Here is an 18,355-nt window from a genome sequence, read left to right on the forward strand (position 1 = left end):
CCCGATGTTTACCCTGGTTACCATTGTAAATGTAAAAAAACAAAACAAAAAAACACTACATACTTACATTCCGATGTCCGTCAGGTCCCTCGCCGTCTGCTTCCCGCACTGAGTGTGTCAGTGTCGGCCGTAAAGCACAGCACAGCGGTGACGTCACCGCTGTGCTCTGCTTTTACTTTACGGCCGGCGCTCACAGTCAGTGCGGGAAGCCGCCGGCGAGGGACGTGACAGTCACCGGAATGTAAGTATGTAGTGTTTTTTTTTTTTTTTACATTTACAATGGTAACCAGGGTAAACATCGGGTTACTAAGAGCGGCCCTGCGCTTAGTAACCCGATGTTTACCCTGGTTACAAGCGAACACATCGCTGGATCGGTGTCACACACACCGATCCAGCGATGACAGCGGGTGATCCAGCGACGAAAGAAAGTTTCAAACGATCTGCTACGACGTACGATTCTCAGCGGGGTCCCTGATCGCAGTAGCGTGTCAGACACAGCGATATCATATGTATATCGCTGGAACGTCACGGATCGTGCCGTCGTAGTGACCAATGTGCCACTGTGAGACGGTACCCTTAGGGCTTGTTCACACTATACTTTTTTTGCTGCGGATTTTTCAGCTCCTGATTTTGAAAAACCGCAGTGCAAAACCGCGGTGGTTTTCACTGCGGTTTTTTGTGCGGTTTCTACTGCGGATTCCACTGCGGGTTTCCAACTGCACTTTCCTATTGGTGCAGGTGGAAAACCGCTGCGGAATCCGCAGAAAGAATTGACATGGTACTTTTGTTCCGCAGAAAATCCGCGCTGATTTTCAAGCGGAAAAATGCAAAGTGGGCACAGCGGTTTTTGTTTTCCATAGGGTAACATTGTACTGTACCCTGCATGGAAAACGGCTGCGGATCCGCAGCTGCAAATCCGCTGCGGATCCGCAGCAAAAGCCGCAAAGTGTGAACATAGCCTTACTCTGGTCCCTGATGTGGTGCACAAGGTCGCACATCACTACTCAGACAACCCAGGTTCATCAAGAGCCATGTGTTTTTTAATGAATTATTGTCGTATGTGCACACGTGGTGGATTTGACGGCAGATCCGCAGCGGATTTGGCCCTGCGGATCCGCAGTTTTCCATTCGGTGTACAGTACCATATAAACCTATGGAAAACCAAATCCGCAGTGCACATGCTGCAGAAAATTCCACGCAGAAACGCAGCGGTTTATTTTCTGCAGCACGTCAATTCTTTGTGCAGATTCCACAGCGTTTTACACCTATTCCATAGTAGGAATCCACAGGTGTAAGAACGCAGGCGAAATCCGCACAAAAACAGAACAGGATCCGGAGTAAATCCGCACGGAAAAATCCACACTGGAATCCGCAATGTCCACACACTAGGGTGCCAAGGCAAAATAGGAATTTTTGTGTACTCACCGTAAAATCCTTTTCTCCGAGCCATTCATTGGGGGACACAGACCGTGGGTGTATGCTGCTGCCACTAGGAGGCTGACACTAAGTGATACAAAGAAAGTTAGCTCCCCTCCTGCAGTATACACCCTCATGCTGGCTCTCAGCTAACCAGTTTGGTGCAAAAGCAGTAGGAGATCAACAAACAATAAAGGAGCGCATAACATGTCACATTATGTAGATTGTGAGCCCTCGCGGGCAGGGTCCTCTCTCTCCTCCTGTACCAGTTATGACTTGTATTGTTCAAGATTATTGTACTTGTTTTTATTATGCATACCCCTCCTCACATGTAAAGCGCCATGGAATAAATGGCGCTATAACAAATAATAATAATAATAATAACATTATATATGAGAGTATAGCATGTTAAATTATAAAACAAGCACAAGCTAATAATAGGGTGGGAGCTGTGTCCCCAATGAATGGCTTGGAGAAAAGTATTTTACAGTGAGTACACAAAAATCCCTATTTCTCCTACGCCTCATTGGGGGACACAGACCGTGGGACGTCCCAAAGCAGTCCCTGGGTGGGGACAACATCAGATCAGGCTGTGTAACTGCTACTTACAAGTGCGACACCGCGGCCTGCAGAGTCCGCCTGTCCAGACTCACATCTGTGGAAGGCTGGGAATTGTAGTGCTTCAAGAATGCATGCGGACTGGACAACCTCGCAAGCTTGCAGGCGTGCTGTGCCGATGCCTGGTGCCTAGAATACAAGAAACCTCGATAGACAGGGAGATAGGCGGACATCTAACACGGAAGGACTCATGGATGGTGTAACAAATCCATCAAGCTAACATGGCCGATGAAACGGCTAAACCCTTCCTGTATCCGTCAGGAAGCCGCCCTCTTACAGTGAGGTAGCCCAAATCAAGTGTCCAACCTTCGGAAGGACACCGTCCTTGAGACGTACTTACTCAGAGCAGTCACCACGTTCAGAAAATGGGGAACCCATTCCGTTATGTGGACTGGTGCGGAAAGAGATGAGGGAAGAACGATGCCCTCATAACTGTGGGAATACAATACCACCTTGGTAACAAGGGACGGGGATGGCTTGTGGATAACCTTGCCTTGATGGTAATAAGGGAAAAGGTCTGAAAGAACAAAGCAGCTAGCTCCGAAGACTCGTCAGGATGAGGAGATCGAAGAGAAAAAAAGGGCGATCTTCTCTGATAGTAAAGTCTGTCTGGATCAAAAGGAGTCTACTGTAAGGCTCCCAGGATCATTAAGGTCCCAAAGATTAACGGTATGCGATAGGGAAGAACCACATGTGAGGACTCCCTGTGATGACGTCAATATTTGCAGTTTTGTTGCAATAAGACGGAAAAATACTAGTTCCGCAAACGAGAAAAACCTGACATGGTCAGTGCAGATTTCCCAGGATCACTGGGGCCCTTCCTGCTTCCGAAAAGATTTCGGAAGTAGTGGAAGAAGGGTGAAGGAAACTGGTACCATGGAAGGACCAGAGCATGCACTGCGATGGCTTTTGGACTTGGAGGCCGAACCATGAACTTAGAGTACATTGGCGTTCAGTCTGGACGCCATCCAACCTACATCTGGAGTGCTCCAGAGAAGACAGATCTGATGGAAGACTTCCGGGTGAAGTTCCCACTCACATGAGGCGGGGCCCTGACTGCGTCCACCGCCCAGAGTTCTACACCTGAGATGTGTAGTGCCGAGATCACCAAATGATAGATTGTGGCCCAACAGAGAATGTGAGGTACCTCAGCCATGACACCTGACCGTGGGTAACTGCTAGATGATTGACGTATGGGACAGACGTGGGATTGTCTGATTGAAACGGATGGGGTGACCCGCCAGAAGGCAATGGACCTGCCGTAGAACTAGCCGTACCATTCGGAACCCCAGAACAACGATCAGGAGAAAAGGACTGGCATCGGTAGTCACTAATAACTATTGAACTGGGAGAAATTATCTCCCCTGGATGAGGAAGGAGCTCAGACTACCCTCTGAAAGCCTGATCGACCTGCAGAAAACGAGAGGGGCGAAGGAAAACGCTTCCATTGTCGTCACCGATTTTCCTCAGAACCCTCCTAGCAAATCGAATGGAATGAGGGGATGAGTGAACAAGTGCGCAAGCTCCCTGTTGACGGGCCACAGCCTTGTCTCAAGGGAGAATCACTAACCTTCTGGAAGTTTCCAGGATCATTCTCAAAAAAGGATATCTGCAGGGCTGGAAATGAGGAAAAAACATGTCTAAGTTTAGCTGCAAGCCCAGGAGAGAGGGTATAGCAAGAGATATAGACGACTCAGCGCAGGGCTGGGAGAGAAGCTAGAAAGTCGACCAGATAGGGCAGGACGACCACACCTCTAGGGTGCAAGAGGAACGCGACAACCACCATAACCCCTGCGAACACTCTGGGTGTGGTAGCAAGGCCAAAGGACAAGGTCGTGATTTGAAAATGCTGTTCGCGAAAGAGAAAAAGCGAAGGAATTTTTGAAGAGGGGAAAACACAGGAATGTGAAGGTAAGCATCCCGAATGTCGGTGGATACCAGAAACTCCACCCTTTTTCCACTGAAGTAATGGCTGAGCGGAGGAACTCCATCCGAAGAAGGGGGACCTTGTCAAGCTTGGTAGAAGTTTGAGGTTCAGGGTCGGTCTTACTTTTCGGTCCCCATTTTGGAACCAAGATCCCATAGATCTAGACCGTCCTGGACAACTGATCCACTGCTGGTTGAGTCTATAGGAAATTAGTTAAGGTCTCTGACAGAGACCATTGCTCTAGTAAAACATACGGCGGCTACGGAAGGGTAGAGCGCTGAACTGGAGGCCGCAAGACGGAATGAACTAGATTTGTTATCTGACAGTCCGTTGTATTTTTAATTGATGACCCATCGGGTAGGGATACTGGTAGGTATACCACAGCACAGGAGATTCTACCTGGTAATATGCCAAGTGGCAGAATGCGCGGCTGCATGCAGAAGGTTAGGAAAAACCGTCTCTTACTATCGCCGCTCTCTTGATGGTGCGGAGATAAAAATGATGAACCCTCGATCCACCATCCTCTTAACAGGGAAGTGGAGCGGGATCTTCTGCCTTCTTGCATCATCTGCTAAATAGTGGAGATACAGAAGGGGTGTTTGGACGCCAAAAAGGGGGCATCTGTACATCCACAGAGTTAAGGTCCGTGGGTGGAAAGGGCTGGTTGTCCGACATTAGGCCTGGCTGTAGAAGAAGATACATGGAGGCGACACTCCATGTGCTCGTCTATCGATGGTGTGGGGAGATCGGTGTCCTTTAAGAGGACCCGTCGCCCTTAAGAATCAGACCAAGCATGTCATCTCACGTCTTAGGTGGGTATACGTGGAGTGGACAACCCGCGTGTTTGCATATTGGCTGAAAAAGGATACCGCGCTTGCAGAGGTTTCAGTCCAGTGGATCGCTTATCCGGACGCTACCTGTCCGGGTGAATGGCAAATGCTCTGCGAGGGAGTTTAGTTTCCTCATGAGGGACACTGCGTGATCTAGAGTAGAACCTAAGTCCTCGTCAAACTACAGAGATTGGTTGATGATATAAATAGGCAAATCCATCCTTTTCTGAAGTTCTGGTGAGTCCAGAACCAAGGCAATATCCGATCCATATTCAGAGACTTTTTCTCCGCAAATCATTGGTGTGAGATGAAACTTCTGTTTTCTAGGCGCATGTACGTTTCTAGAATACTTGCGGCCCCTGCTAGCCGACGGCTCGCATGAAGGAAAGGGACCTCTATATTGTTCCTGCGAGCACTCCGAGCCACAGAGGGTTCATGGAGGGATTCAATCTCTTGTCAGAGAATCCATGGGTTGCGGCAGTGACGATGCCCACTCAGGGAACTAGGTACTCTGGGATAAGCTGGGTTCGGCGGCGGAGGGCTCCTGAGCTCATTTAGGGTGACCGGCTTCGGACTGGTCATGTGCCTTTAAGACAAGGGAATATTGCTCATGTGCCCTTAAGGCCAGGGAATACTGGTCATGTGCCCTTAAGGCCAGGGAACACAGGTCATGTGCCCTTAAAGGGAAGGTGCCATGAAAAACATTTTTTTACCGCAAATGAAAAAAGGAAAAGAATTAATGTTTACATTTTCTTAAAAAACATTATCATTTGTTTATAATTTAGTAAAATATGAAAAATAATTTGAAAAGTTTTGGAATTTCCACTTTTAAACACTAGTGGGAGCAGCTGCTGAAATTTGACAAAAACCTAGTGTACAATTAGCTCACATTACTGCACTGCAGTAAATATGGGCGGAGTCTGCTGACCTGTGTGATGTCTCCTTCCCTTCTGGGTGTTTGCTAAGGGATAAGAGGATGATATTCAGGAACACAGTGAGCAGCCATTTTGTTGGTGACTGCAGAGTTAGGCTACTTTCACACTAGTGTCTTTTGACGGACGTCACAATGCGTCGTTTTAGAGAAAAAACGCATCCTGCAAACTTGCCTGCAGGATGCGTTTTTCCCCATAGACTTACATTAGCGACGCACTATGATGTATGGCCACACATCGCATCCGTCGTGCGACGGATGCGTCGTGTTTTGGCGGACCGTCGGCACAAAAAAAGTTACATGTAACTTTTTTGTGCGTCGTGTCCGCCATTTCCGACCGCGCATGCGCGGCCGAAACTCCGCCCCCTCCTCCCCTGACATTACAATGGGGCAGCGGATGCGTTGAAAAACTGCATCTGCTGCCCCCGTTCATTATTTTCACAACGTGCGTTGGTACGTTGGGCCAACGCATGCGACGGCCCCGTACCGACGCTAGTGTGAAAGTAGCCTTATACTGACAAATAGACAGTCACCGAGGATGGCAGGCAGCAAGGATTCTGGGAGATATGTGGTGGAGGGAGCAGGGTGACAGCAGCACAGAGTATTTCAGGAGAGCAGTGTGCTGGTCTATGGGGGGGCACCATGTTCAGTGGGCGGAGCAGCCAGGGATTGTACATAGAGCGCTGTCTTTTATACACATGGATGGACCGTCTGCTCCACAGAAATCCAGGAAACATTTCTGCGGATTGATGGCCTGTTCTGATCCAGACTTTGCATACAGACACCATTCCCCTCCTTCCTCAGATCCTGTCTTCTCAATCCTGTCCTGGCGATGTGTGAAAGCGAGGCAACAGGCGAAGTACGGGGCCATATAGTAACGATAAAAATGAGACCCTCTTCAGCTGCCTCACCAGCCTTCCCCTGACTGCACCTAACTGGAGGTCATGCTGCCCCCTCTATTACCCCAGACCCGCGTGCAGCTGCTCAGCCAGAACCACCCTAGAATGGGTCCCCTTTCTGAAGATAATACTGCCATAGTGTTCTCGCACAATACCGCCATGTAGATCACACATAATATCACCATATAGATCACACATAATACTGCCAGTGTTCTCACATAATACCGCCATATAGATCACACAATACCGCCACATACTTCTCACAATGCCGCCACATAGATCTCACATAATACCGCCATATAGATCACACACGATGCCACCATATAATTCTCTCAATACTGATCAAGCATAATACCGTCATATAGATCACATAATACAGTCATATAAATCACACATAATGCCATAATACAGCGTGACCCCTGCAGCTCCTGTTATCTCACACATTGAGTTCTGTGTGCAATGGGGAAAGACATGCAGGGGGGAGAGGAGTGCATAGGAGAGGATTAGATACATGGCTCAGCAGTCAGTATCACACAGGAGAGGATTATTAGATACACAGCTCAGCAGTGAGTATCACACAGGAGAGGATTATTAGATACACAGCTCAGCAGTCAGTTTCACAATGGAGGATTAGATACACGGCTCAGCAGTCAGTATTCCACAGAATTAGATACACAGGTCAGCAGACAATCTCACAGTATAGGATTAGATACACGGCTCAGCAGACAGTATCTCACAGTATAGTATTAGATACATGGCTCAGCAGACAGTATCACAGGATAGGATTAGATACACGGCTCAGGAGTCAGTATCACACTGGAGGATTAGATACACGGCTCAGCAGACAGTATTCCACAGAATTAGATACACAGGTCAGCAGACAGTATCTCACAGTATAGGATTAGATTCACGGCTCAGCAGACAGTATCACACAGGATAGGATTAGATACACGGCTCAGCATAGTATCACACAGGATAGGATTAGATACACGGCTCAGCAGTCAGTATCACACTGGAGGATTAGATACACGGCTCAGCAGACAGTATTCCACAGAATTAGATACACAGCTCAGCAGACAGTATCTCACAGTATAGGATTAGATTCACGGCTCAGCAGACAGTATCACACAGGATAGGATTAGAAACACGGCTCAGCATAGTATCACACAGGATAGGATTAGATACATGGCTCAGCATAGTATCACACAGGATAGGATTAGATACACGGCTCAGCAGTCAGTATCACACTGGAGGATTAGATACACGGCTCAGCAGACAGTATTCCACAGAATTAGATACACAGGTCAGCAGACAGTATCTCACAGTATAGGATTAGATACACGGCTCAGCAGACAGTATCACACAGGATAGGATTAGATACACGGCTCAGCAGACAGTATCACACAGGATAGGATTAGATACACGGCTCAGCATAGTATCACAAAGGATAGGATCAGATACCCGGCGCAGCAGACAGTATCACACAGTATAGGATTAGATACACGGCTCAGCATAGTATCACACAGGAGAGGGTTAGATACACGGCTCAGCATAGTATCACACAGTATAGGATTAGATGCATGGCTCAGCAGACAGTATCACACAGTATAGGATTAGATAGACAGCTCAGCATAGCATCACACGAGAGGGTTAGATACATGGCTCAGCATAGTATCACACAGTATAGGATTAGATGCATGGTTCAACAGACAGTATCACACAGTATAGCATAAGATACACGGCTCAGCATAGTATCACAACAGGAGAGGATTAGGTACACGGCACAGCAGACAGTGTCATACAGGAGAGGGTTAGATACACTGCTCAGCACAGTATAGTGATAGATACACGGTCTGATGTCCTGTGAGGAGCTGCAGTGAGAGGCAGGGTCGGAGCAGCACAGGGAGCCTCCCCCTCCCCCGTTACCTCTCTGCAGCTCCTCATAAGAGGACATCAGACCACAGCACTTCACCCTCTCTAGCGATTCTAGAGATTAGAGCCAGGGCACCAGGCAGCATAGCAGAGGACACGGAATGGCCGCTGCTGACAGTGAAAGGAGAGGCAGCTGGAGCTGTCCCTCCTATAACAGCGCAGCTCTGAAGTCACAGTGGAGCTCACACACTGTGGGCTGAAGAAAGATGGCGCCGACCTCCTGCCTCTGCTGTGATGTGGAGACAGCCCAGGGAGCGTGGCCACATCAGAGCAGGGAGCAGTACAATGATAGGTATGCGGTCGGACCCCGACTGCTGAGTCCTATGCCCAGGGCTGCCGTATTTGCAGAGTGTAAGTGTCGTGTAGCTACACTTACACTCCTGCAAAGCAAAATGGCGGCGCCCAGTGGCTGCAAAGATAATAATAAAAATTATATTAAAGTTAAAAAAAAAAAAATTGGATTAAAAATAATTGTTTATATAAACAATAATTTTTAATACAAAAACAAAATTGCGGCACCTTCCCTTTAAGACCAGGGAATACCGGTCATGTGCCCTTAAGACCAGGGAATACCGGTCATGTGCCCTTAAGACCAGGGAATACCGGTCATGTGCCCTTAAGACCAGGGAATACCGGTCATGTGCCCTTAAGACCAGGGAATACCGGTCATGTGCCCTTAAGACCAGGGAATACCGGTCATGTGCCCTTAAGACCAGGGAATACCGGTCATGTGCCCTTAAGACCAGGGAATACCGGTCATGTGCCCTTAAGACCAGGGAATACCGGTCATGTGCCCTTAAGACCAGTAAATATTGGTCCATGCTCCCCTAAGAAAAATAGTGGTTATGTGCCTTTAAGAACAGGAATACTGGTCCTGTGCCTTTAAGACCAGGGAATACTGGTCCTGTGCCTTTAAGACTAGGGAACGCTGGTCATTATGCAGTACTTCCTTACTCGGTTGCAGAGTCGTTGTGGCCCTTTAATGTAAAACCAGTGTGTGTGTGTGTGTGTGTGTGTGTGTGTGTGTGTGTGTGTGTGTGTGTGTGTGTGTGTGTGTGTGTGTGTGTGTGTGTGTGTGGGCAGGGTGGACCAAGATGGCCAACGGGAGTTGCAGAGGTGGTAAAGTCTCGCAGAGAGCGAGGCGCGCCAATTTGGGGGGTGCAGCCAGAGACGCTAAGTAGGCAGAGCCTCGTGACTTCCATGAATAGGCCCAAGCCGGGGCCTAAATTTCTGCAGCCAGCGTGAGCAATACCAGCGTTGCCGAGGGAAGCGATCGCTCCCGTGCCAGGGAAGAAGCGCCAGAAAAGGTGGGCGCAGCCGCCTTAGCGCGCCATAGTGCGGCTTCCGGGATGCGGCCTACACATCGGCTGAAGCCGGGGGCTAAATTTTTGCAGCCAGCATAGCGTTACCTCAGGGAGGTGGGCCACAGGGAAGATGAGGCTGCCTGTCAGCATGTGAATATCCCACTGCAGAGGCCCATCGCTGACTGGATCCACTCACCATCGGTGCGCGTCCCGGCATGGAGCCGCTGCGGATGACAAGGGTTTCAGCGCCGAGGAAAGCGCTCGCACTCTACTGTTCTGCTGCAGGTCAGGTATTGCAGCGTGGACGGTGCAGGGATAAACCTCAATCCACCTTCCCCTTGTTAGGGAGGTGGAGAGGAACCGTCCGCCTCCTTGTGCCATCCACTTTCACAGTGGTGGGACAGTGGGGGCTGCTCGGACGCCATAGAGAGGGGCCTCTGTACAACCACGGAGTTCAGTCCCCGGGTGGACAGGGCCAGTTGTCCAGCTATAGGCCTGGCTCCAGGAGAGGATACATGGACGAGACACTCCATGTGGTCGCCTGCTGCTGGTGGGGGGAGATCGGGACCGTGAAGGAACCGTCGCCTCTGAAGTGAGCTCAGGCATGGCTTCCCACGTCTCAGGAGAGGGTACAGGGAGGTATACTCGCCTGTTGATGATTCGGGAGAGATCGGAACCTTGAAAGGATCCATCGCCCCCTTCACTCCGTTACTTAAAAAATTTACAGAAAAGTAAAAAATTAAATAAAAACGGTGGGGTCTGAACCAGACTCGTGTGCCTCCTACAGACACTAACCAAGAACTGGCTAGCTCAGAGCCAGCAGGAGGGTGTATACTGCAGGGGAGGAGCTCAGAGCCAGCAGGAGGGTGTATACTGCAGGGGAGGAGCTCAGAGCCAGCAGGAGGGTGTATACTGCAGGGGAGGAGCTCAGAGCCAGCAGGAGGGTGTATACTGCAGGGGAGGAGCTCAGAGCCAGCAGGAGGGTGTATACTGCAGGGGAGGAGCTGAGAGCCAGCAGGAGGGTGTATACTGCAGGGGAGGAGCTCAGAGCCAGCAGGAGGGTGTATACTGCAGGGGAGGAGCTGAGAGCCAGCAGGAGGGTGTATACTGCAGGGGAGGAGCTGAGAGCCAGCAGGAGGGGGTATACTGCAGGGGAGGAGCTGAGAGCCAGCAGGAGGGTGTATACTGCAGGGGAGGAGCTGAGAGCCAGCAGGAGGGTGTATACTGCAGGGGAGGAGCTGAGAGCCAGCAGGAGGGTGTATACTGCAGGGGAGGAGCTCAGAGCCAGCAGGAGGGTGTATACTGCAGGGGAGGAGCTGAGAGCCAGCAGGAGGGTGTATACTGCAGGGGAGGAGCTGAGAGCCAGCAGGAGGGTGTATACTGCAGGGGAGGAGCTCAGAGCCAGCAGGAGGGTGTATACTGCAGGGGAGGAGCTCAGAGCCAGCAGGAGGGTGTATACTGCAGGGGAGGAGCTCAGAGCCAGCAGGAGGGTGTATACTGCAGGGGAGGAGCTGAGAGCCAGCAGGAGGGTGTATACTGCAGGGGAGGAGCTCAGAGCCAGCAGGAGGGTGTATACTGCAGGGGAGGAGCTGAGAGCCAGCAGGAGGGTGTATACTGCAGGGGAGGAGCTGAGAGCCAGCAGGAGGGTGTATATTGCAGGGGAGGAGCTGAGAGCCAGCAGGAGGGTGTATACTGCAGGGGAGGAGCTGAGAGCCAGCAGGAGGGTGTATACTGCAGGGGAGGAGCTGAGAGCCAGCAGGAGGGTGTATACTGCAGGGGAGGAGCTGAGAGCCAGCAGGAGGGTGTATACTGCAGGGGAGGAGCTCAGAGCCAGCAGGAGGGTGTATACTGCAGGGGAGGAGCTCAGAGCCAGCAGGAGGGTGTATACTGCAGGGGAGGAGCTCAGAGCCAGCAGGAGGGTGTATACTGCAGGGGAGGAGCTCAGAGCCAGCAGGAGGGTGTATACTGCAGGGGAGGAGAGAACTTTCTTTGTATCACTTAGTGTCAGCCTCCTAGTGGCAGCAGCATACACCACGGTCTGTGACCCCTAATGAGGCGTAGGAGAAATGAAGTTTGCAAATTGGCAAGTCTTACCCCTCAAATTTGTTCCTTTTGGCTTAAGGATCCACCATGTAAAATACGTGGACATAAAATTTAGATTTACCACTTGCGCAAGGTGTAAAAATAAAATAAATATATATATATATATATATTTATATTTATTATACACACACATTTGGTATCGCCACGTTAAGTAACGCCCAATCAATGAAAATATGAAGTCAATTAATCTGGTCAGTAAACGGCATGACATACCATACATAACGCGGGATATGCATGACGATAAATACTAAAACATTTAAAACTGCAATATGATGTGCCATTGAGCAACCAGTAAGTGACAACTAATCTTAAAAAAAGAAAATTATAAAATATCTATGACCAAAAAGAAACAAAATTAGGAGGTAAGACCTTCATAAACTTGCTACTTAATTTTTACCATGCATTTCCTTGGCACCCTAGCACACACCCTTAGGGTGTGACTTTAACTCACCCTCTCGGGGCATAGTTTGAAAAGCTGGCAGGGGACTGTGTCTCAGGCAACTACTCTAAGGCAGGTCCCTGGCTGTTTTACCCTACCCCACCTTCCCTTGACTGACAGGTGTCTCCATATATGCGCATGACTATTCGTGGGAGAATGATGGTGCTAGTCCGTGGTGCCAATGTGGATGGCAAGAAACAGCAATATTGGTTCATGTGGTTTATTTTTTGCGCGTTTTCAAAGTTGGACCAACTTCTTCCTCAGGATAACTACAGTATACTTAAATACTCCTGAGGTAGTTGATTTCAATCTCGAAACAAATAGAAAATTAACCACATGAACCCATATTGCTGCTTCTTGGCATCCAAAATTGGCAGAGCGGACTATCACCCACATTCTCAAACCAACTGTTCAGTACAACAGGATTTCCGTTCCGTGGGTGCTGCAGCAGCTAATCCATCTTGTACCCTTCTTTGTCAGTTAATACAACCCCGATAGGGGAGCAGTTCCCTATTTTTCACCTACATTATATTCTTTCCTTGGATAAGACACTATTGCGCTTGTGCCCCCCACATTCCCCATGTGTCCATAGGTCGAGACAGGGTAAGTGAGGTAAGAAATAGCCCCTTGAATCATGCCGCCTGTAGCTCAGGCAGTAAAGTACCTCCTTGGCAGGTTGCTTAAGACTTGCTTAGACATTGGCATTGTGGCTTACATTTATAAAATACTGTGACTGATATTATGCATCATTAATTTTTAAACCAGATGCATGATTTTGAAGCACATAATTAAGCACTTACACCAAGTCCGGGGCTCCAAATGAGGGCAAGATGTTTGGCAGAGGGAAGAGCGTGTCAAAGTGAATCCCCATATTTGCAAACACAGTAGCGATATCCAACAACGATGGCATCCAGGGTTTTTCATTCAGATTTGAAACTATTGGAAGGAGATAATGTATTTAAATAAGAATAAAAATGTAACACTTAAAAAAAAAAAAAAAAAAAAAGAAAGAAAAAGTCTGGAACTTGCAAATATTATATCGGCATTTTAGATTTTTTTCTTTAATGTGAAATAATTCAGGTGACAAGTTACTAATCTACCCCAAAAAGTAAGAAATACAATCCCATTATTTTTTGTGTGTGTTTGACATTCAATTTATACTGAAAACCGGTAAGGATACGTTCACATTTGCAAATTCCATTTGTTTGTTCCGTTTTTAGGAATAAACAAACAGAATTAATGTCAAAAACAGATCTGTTGCACAACTGATGAAAACAGAAGCAGAGGGGGTCTCTAGGATAATGGAGTCTGTCTGGATTCCACCATCTCAGGTTTTTTAGAAATGGAGTAGTATGCAGAACTTTTTCTTTTATTCTAAAAAATAAAATTAAAGGGGTTGTTAACTTCTTGGACTTCGTATACTCCCACATGCAAAATAATACATTTTTACTCACCTGTGGTGCTGGGTCTCCCTGTGCCTTTACGCCTTGTGATCCACCTATTATCAAATAAGCGGCACTTCACTCACACTTAATCCGAGCAAGTAAAAGAGCAGCAGCCGCGCTCACTTCTGAAGGAGGTAACAGTGAAGTGGCCCATTAGCAGCTATGAGTGGCTACAGGGCTCGTGACATAACAAACAAGCCCTGGCATTGCTGGAACAGTGCGGACACCGGAGAGGAGATAAAGCTATTTTCCAAGAGGGAGTATAGTAATTGAGAATGGGCTAGCCGACTGGTGGACAAAATTACACACATTTAGTGGAAACATTTAAACTCAGAATGACCCCATAATCATCAACGAGGTCCCTCTGCTTCCACTCGCCTCAGTTGTGCAAAAGAATCCGCTTTGGATCTCAAATCCATTTATTCCTAAAAACTGAACAGGTAAATACATTGTCTGAATACAAATGAGAACAAACCTAGAATTTGGTTCAACATGAAGCTATAAAGGTGCATATTTGAAATCAATAAAATTGTCCTTTAATTTCATAATCAAAGAAAAAGACTTGATATTAATACTTACGATTATTGCAAGAAATTTCTATCAGTGTGTGCAGAAGTTTAACGGAAACTGCATATGATGGATGTATAGAAATCATCTGTAAACATACATATGAATTAGCAATAGCCTTTTATAAATAACTTACATTGCTAAATGTAATATTTTTATATGGTAGATATATTTAAGCAAATTTGTTTGTTTTTTTCCAATGGACTATGTACCCAAATATTGTTTAGTTTTTCTAATAAAAACTATCAAAGACTACAACTGAATCCTAGTTAGGAGCCTATAATTCTGCATTGGCCGAGAATATAGAGATAGCAGAACACCAGTCACCAGTGTGGAGGGCCGAGAACGCACCCCTTATGAACACTGCGGACTCATACCCAAGTCTGCAGTATTACTTGATTCTGCCATTAGCCCAGTGGTGCAATATTACTCATACATCAGCAGCAAACCGTATCAGCCATATGTGAAGATGCCAATAACCATAAAAAGGTAAATAAAGCATGTGTAAGTGTTATATGGGGGATGAGGGAATAGGTCTGTGATCCTAAATCTGCTCTGGTTAGGAAGCAGCTGGGCCTATTTCTTACCTGGAACATCCATTTCATTAGAACATCGGGACATTTTTTATATCGATACAAAAAAGTCAAATACCCCTCCATGGCCAACGTGATTTGATTTTCTTGAGCACAGCTGTTTGGAAGAGGAAAAATGTATATTAGAGTCATTGAAAAAATAGACCCCTATAAGGGACGGGCTTGAACAACTGTATTTTATGCTTTTTCTTGGTTGTATAGATAAGGATCCACCTTTCACTATAGAATGGATATAAAAAAAAATACATATGTATGACTTTTCTGTGACTTTTAGTCTGGCTCGCCCCTATTCATTGAAAGCAGTGTGCAACTTTGCTTTCATTACAGTAGAAGTGACCAGTCATTAGCATCAATACTTTATGCATCTATGAAGCACATGGCTCAGTGGTTAGCATTGTTGCCTTGTAGCACACAACTCAACAAGGACATCAGCAAAGAGCTTGTATGTTCTTCCTGTGTTAGCACGAGTTTCCCCTTCCACAGTCCAAAGACGTACTGATGGGGAATGTACATAGTGAGCCCCGATGGGGACAGCAATGATTAAAGTGCAGCAGAAGAGGATGGTGCTATATAAAGAGTATAATAAAAATTAAATCAATAGAAGCTGATCATAGGGAAGCAGCACCTGTCATGATTAACCTGCTGAGGCATACTTCTAAATACTGTCCAATTCTTAGACGGGACTTATATTACAATTAGACAGTCTAAAAATGACCAGTTTTATAATTATGTTTGAAAAATCTGTCTAGTCTAAATGTATGCCACTTTATATTTGTGCTACTTTCTACCAGAAACATGCACCACAACTCTGATAGATTGTTTTAGGCCATGCCCATTTTCTCAGTAACCAAATCCCCCTTTTCAGCATTGGAACCTATTCAAAGAGAGGTTCCATTCCCATGAAGAAGTCTTCAGGACACCTAAGAAATTACAGGAAGATCCAGGTCATCTCCAAAAAGAGAATTCAGCTATAGGGTCAACTCTAAATATAGAGTCTTTGCATAAGATTGATGTATTTGTCAATGAAACTTCTGATAATTGTTATTCAGTAACCAGAGAAAAATCTGATGAAAAAATCTAAAAACACTGAAGCGGCAAACTTTGTGAAATCCAAAAGTTGTGTTAAGTCTCAAAACTTTTGCCCACCACTGTACTACAGGCTGTAACTCAGGAGCTGATAAAATTAATAAAATGTTACGTATAGCGGTTTTACAATCGTATCTGAAAACGTATAGAAGGGATTTTCTTGAATCTTCAGTTCATATTTGTGCCCCCTGAGGCAACAAACTAGGTAGAATAATACCAGAATGATATAACTTGATCTCTGCTATTCAATCTTGGAAATTGTTCAGGGAGATGTCCGTCACTTCTGTGTGTACAATCAGATAACCTTTCTCCTTAGGGTACGGTCACACCGTGCAATTTTCGTCGCTACGACGGCACGATTCGTGACGTCGCAGCGTCGTATGAGTATCGCTCCAGCGTCGTAGACTGCGGTCACACTTTGCAATCACGGCGCTGGAGCGATGCCGAGGTTCGCTGGTAACCAGGGTAAACATCGGGTTACTAAGCGCAGGGCCGCGCTTAGTAACCCGATGTTTACCGTGGTTACCAGCGTAAAAGTAAAAAAAAAACAAAACCGTACATACTCACCATCTGATGTCCGTCAGGTCCCTTGCAGTCTGCTTCCCGCTCTGACTGAGTGCAGCCGTACAGTGAGAGCAGATCACAGCGGTGACGTCACCGCTGTGATCTGCTCTCACTTTCCAGCCGGCGCTCACAGTCAGAGCGGGAAGCAGACTGCAAGGGACCTGACGGACATCAGATGGTGAGTATGTACGGTTTTTTTTTTTTTACTTTTACGCTGGTAACCACGGTAAACATCGGGTTACTAAGCGCGGCCCTGCGCTTAGTAACCCGATGTTTACCCTGGTTACCAGCGAACGCATCGCTGGATCGCTGTCACACACAACGATCCAGCGATGACAGCGGGAGATCCAGCGACGAAAGAAAGTTTCAAACGATCTGCTACGACGTACGATTCTCAGCAGGGTCCCTGATCGCTGCTGCGTGTCAGACACTGCGATATCGTAACGATATCGCTAGAACGTCACGAATCGTACCGTCGTAGCGATCGTAATTGCACTGTGTGACAGTACCCTTACAGACGCAATCTGTTACAGATCTCCCCTACCAAGAAGAATTTGCTCTTTATTACTCAGGTAAAAGCAAGGTCAATGCATTTTATATTTGGTATTTTTTTCCCTGAATAATACTGAGCAGTCAAAAGCAAAATCCTTCACAGGAAGAGTGATCCCATCACACATTCATATGTACGTGTGCAACGCTAACTCGGTTTACCTGAAAATGAGACTGTCCTCATAACGACCAGCAGACATTTCTGAATGTTTCAAGTCAAGTGTGCGGAGGTTGAAGATTGCTCCGGATTCAGATAAATGGAAGACTTCCTCCCCCGGATGCTGTTCTGGTATAGCATTTGTGACCCATTTAAATTTCTCCAAGAATTCTCTATGAAATAAATTTTAGAAACATGAATAGTGATGAGCGAGTATACTCGTTGCTCTGGTTTTTCCAAGTATTTGTTAGTGCTCGGAGATTTAGTTTAGCCGCAGCAGCTGGATGATTTGCGACTGTTAGACAGCTTGATTACATGTGGGGATTCCCTATAAACCAGGCAACCCCCACATGTACTCAGGCCGGCTAGCAGCCGTAAATCATGCAGCTGAGTCAACAAAAAGTAAATCTCCGTGCACTAACAAAAACATGAACAATATCTCAATGGATGCTACAGAAAATAAGGTGCAGACTGCTTCAGAACCATGACAGCAGTTGTGTCCTGCTGCGATCACCAAGTCAATGAAACTTAGATGAAAAGGACCAAATAGAGGTTTTAATATTTAGCAATATGTAATTGATCGTATAAGTAATATTTTGTTATTTATAAAATAAAAAGCACAATCTGCAGGTTAAATAACCACAGAGGTTACCTGTGCTCTTCTGTAAGTTCCCCATCCTCCGAAGTGTCCATGCGCTCATTATCAGCCAACCCCAATCCTCTCTCTAGATCTGCATGTAGCTGCTTTTCCAATTCACTTAATCTGATGCACAAGAAACAATAAAACAATAAGAGATCATGTTAAAAAACAAAAAAAACATAACAAAAGAAGAGCCTAACAAGCAGAATGACCTCTATGTAAGACCTGATGAGGCCAGTTACCACAAAATGTTGCACGTGTGCCTCATCCTGATGATCTACAGTACAATAGGGGTTAGGGAACGAATGACAGCTGGATCACTGCCGCAACTTTAAAGGGAGAATACTCCATTCCC

General features: G+C 46.7%; 1 protein-coding gene across 2 annotated transcripts in view; it reads right to left on the reverse strand.

Moving 5' to 3' along the window:
- The window catches only part of SLF2 (SMC5/6 complex localization factor 2), an 82,570-nt gene that overhangs the window by 24,271 nt on the left and 39,944 nt on the right, over nt 1-18,355 (reverse strand). For both annotated transcript variants that reach the window (XM_077258636.1, XM_077258637.1), the window contains exons 6-10: nt 18,013-18,123; nt 17,366-17,533; nt 14,999-15,101; nt 14,424-14,499; nt 13,200-13,335 (exon numbers count right to left, since the gene is read on the reverse strand). In XM_077258636.1, the coding sequence (XP_077114751.1) occupies nt 13,200-13,335; nt 14,424-14,499; nt 14,999-15,101; nt 17,366-17,533; nt 18,013-18,123 (594 nt within the window). The remainder of the gene's footprint in view (nt 1-13,199; nt 13,336-14,423; nt 14,500-14,998; nt 15,102-17,365; nt 17,534-18,012; nt 18,124-18,355) is intronic.

The sequence above is a fragment of the Ranitomeya variabilis genome, chromosome 4 (genome assembly GCF_051348905.1).
Source record: "Ranitomeya variabilis isolate aRanVar5 chromosome 4, aRanVar5.hap1, whole genome shotgun sequence".
Lineage (NCBI taxonomy): Eukaryota > Metazoa > Chordata > Amphibia > Anura > Dendrobatidae > Ranitomeya > Ranitomeya variabilis.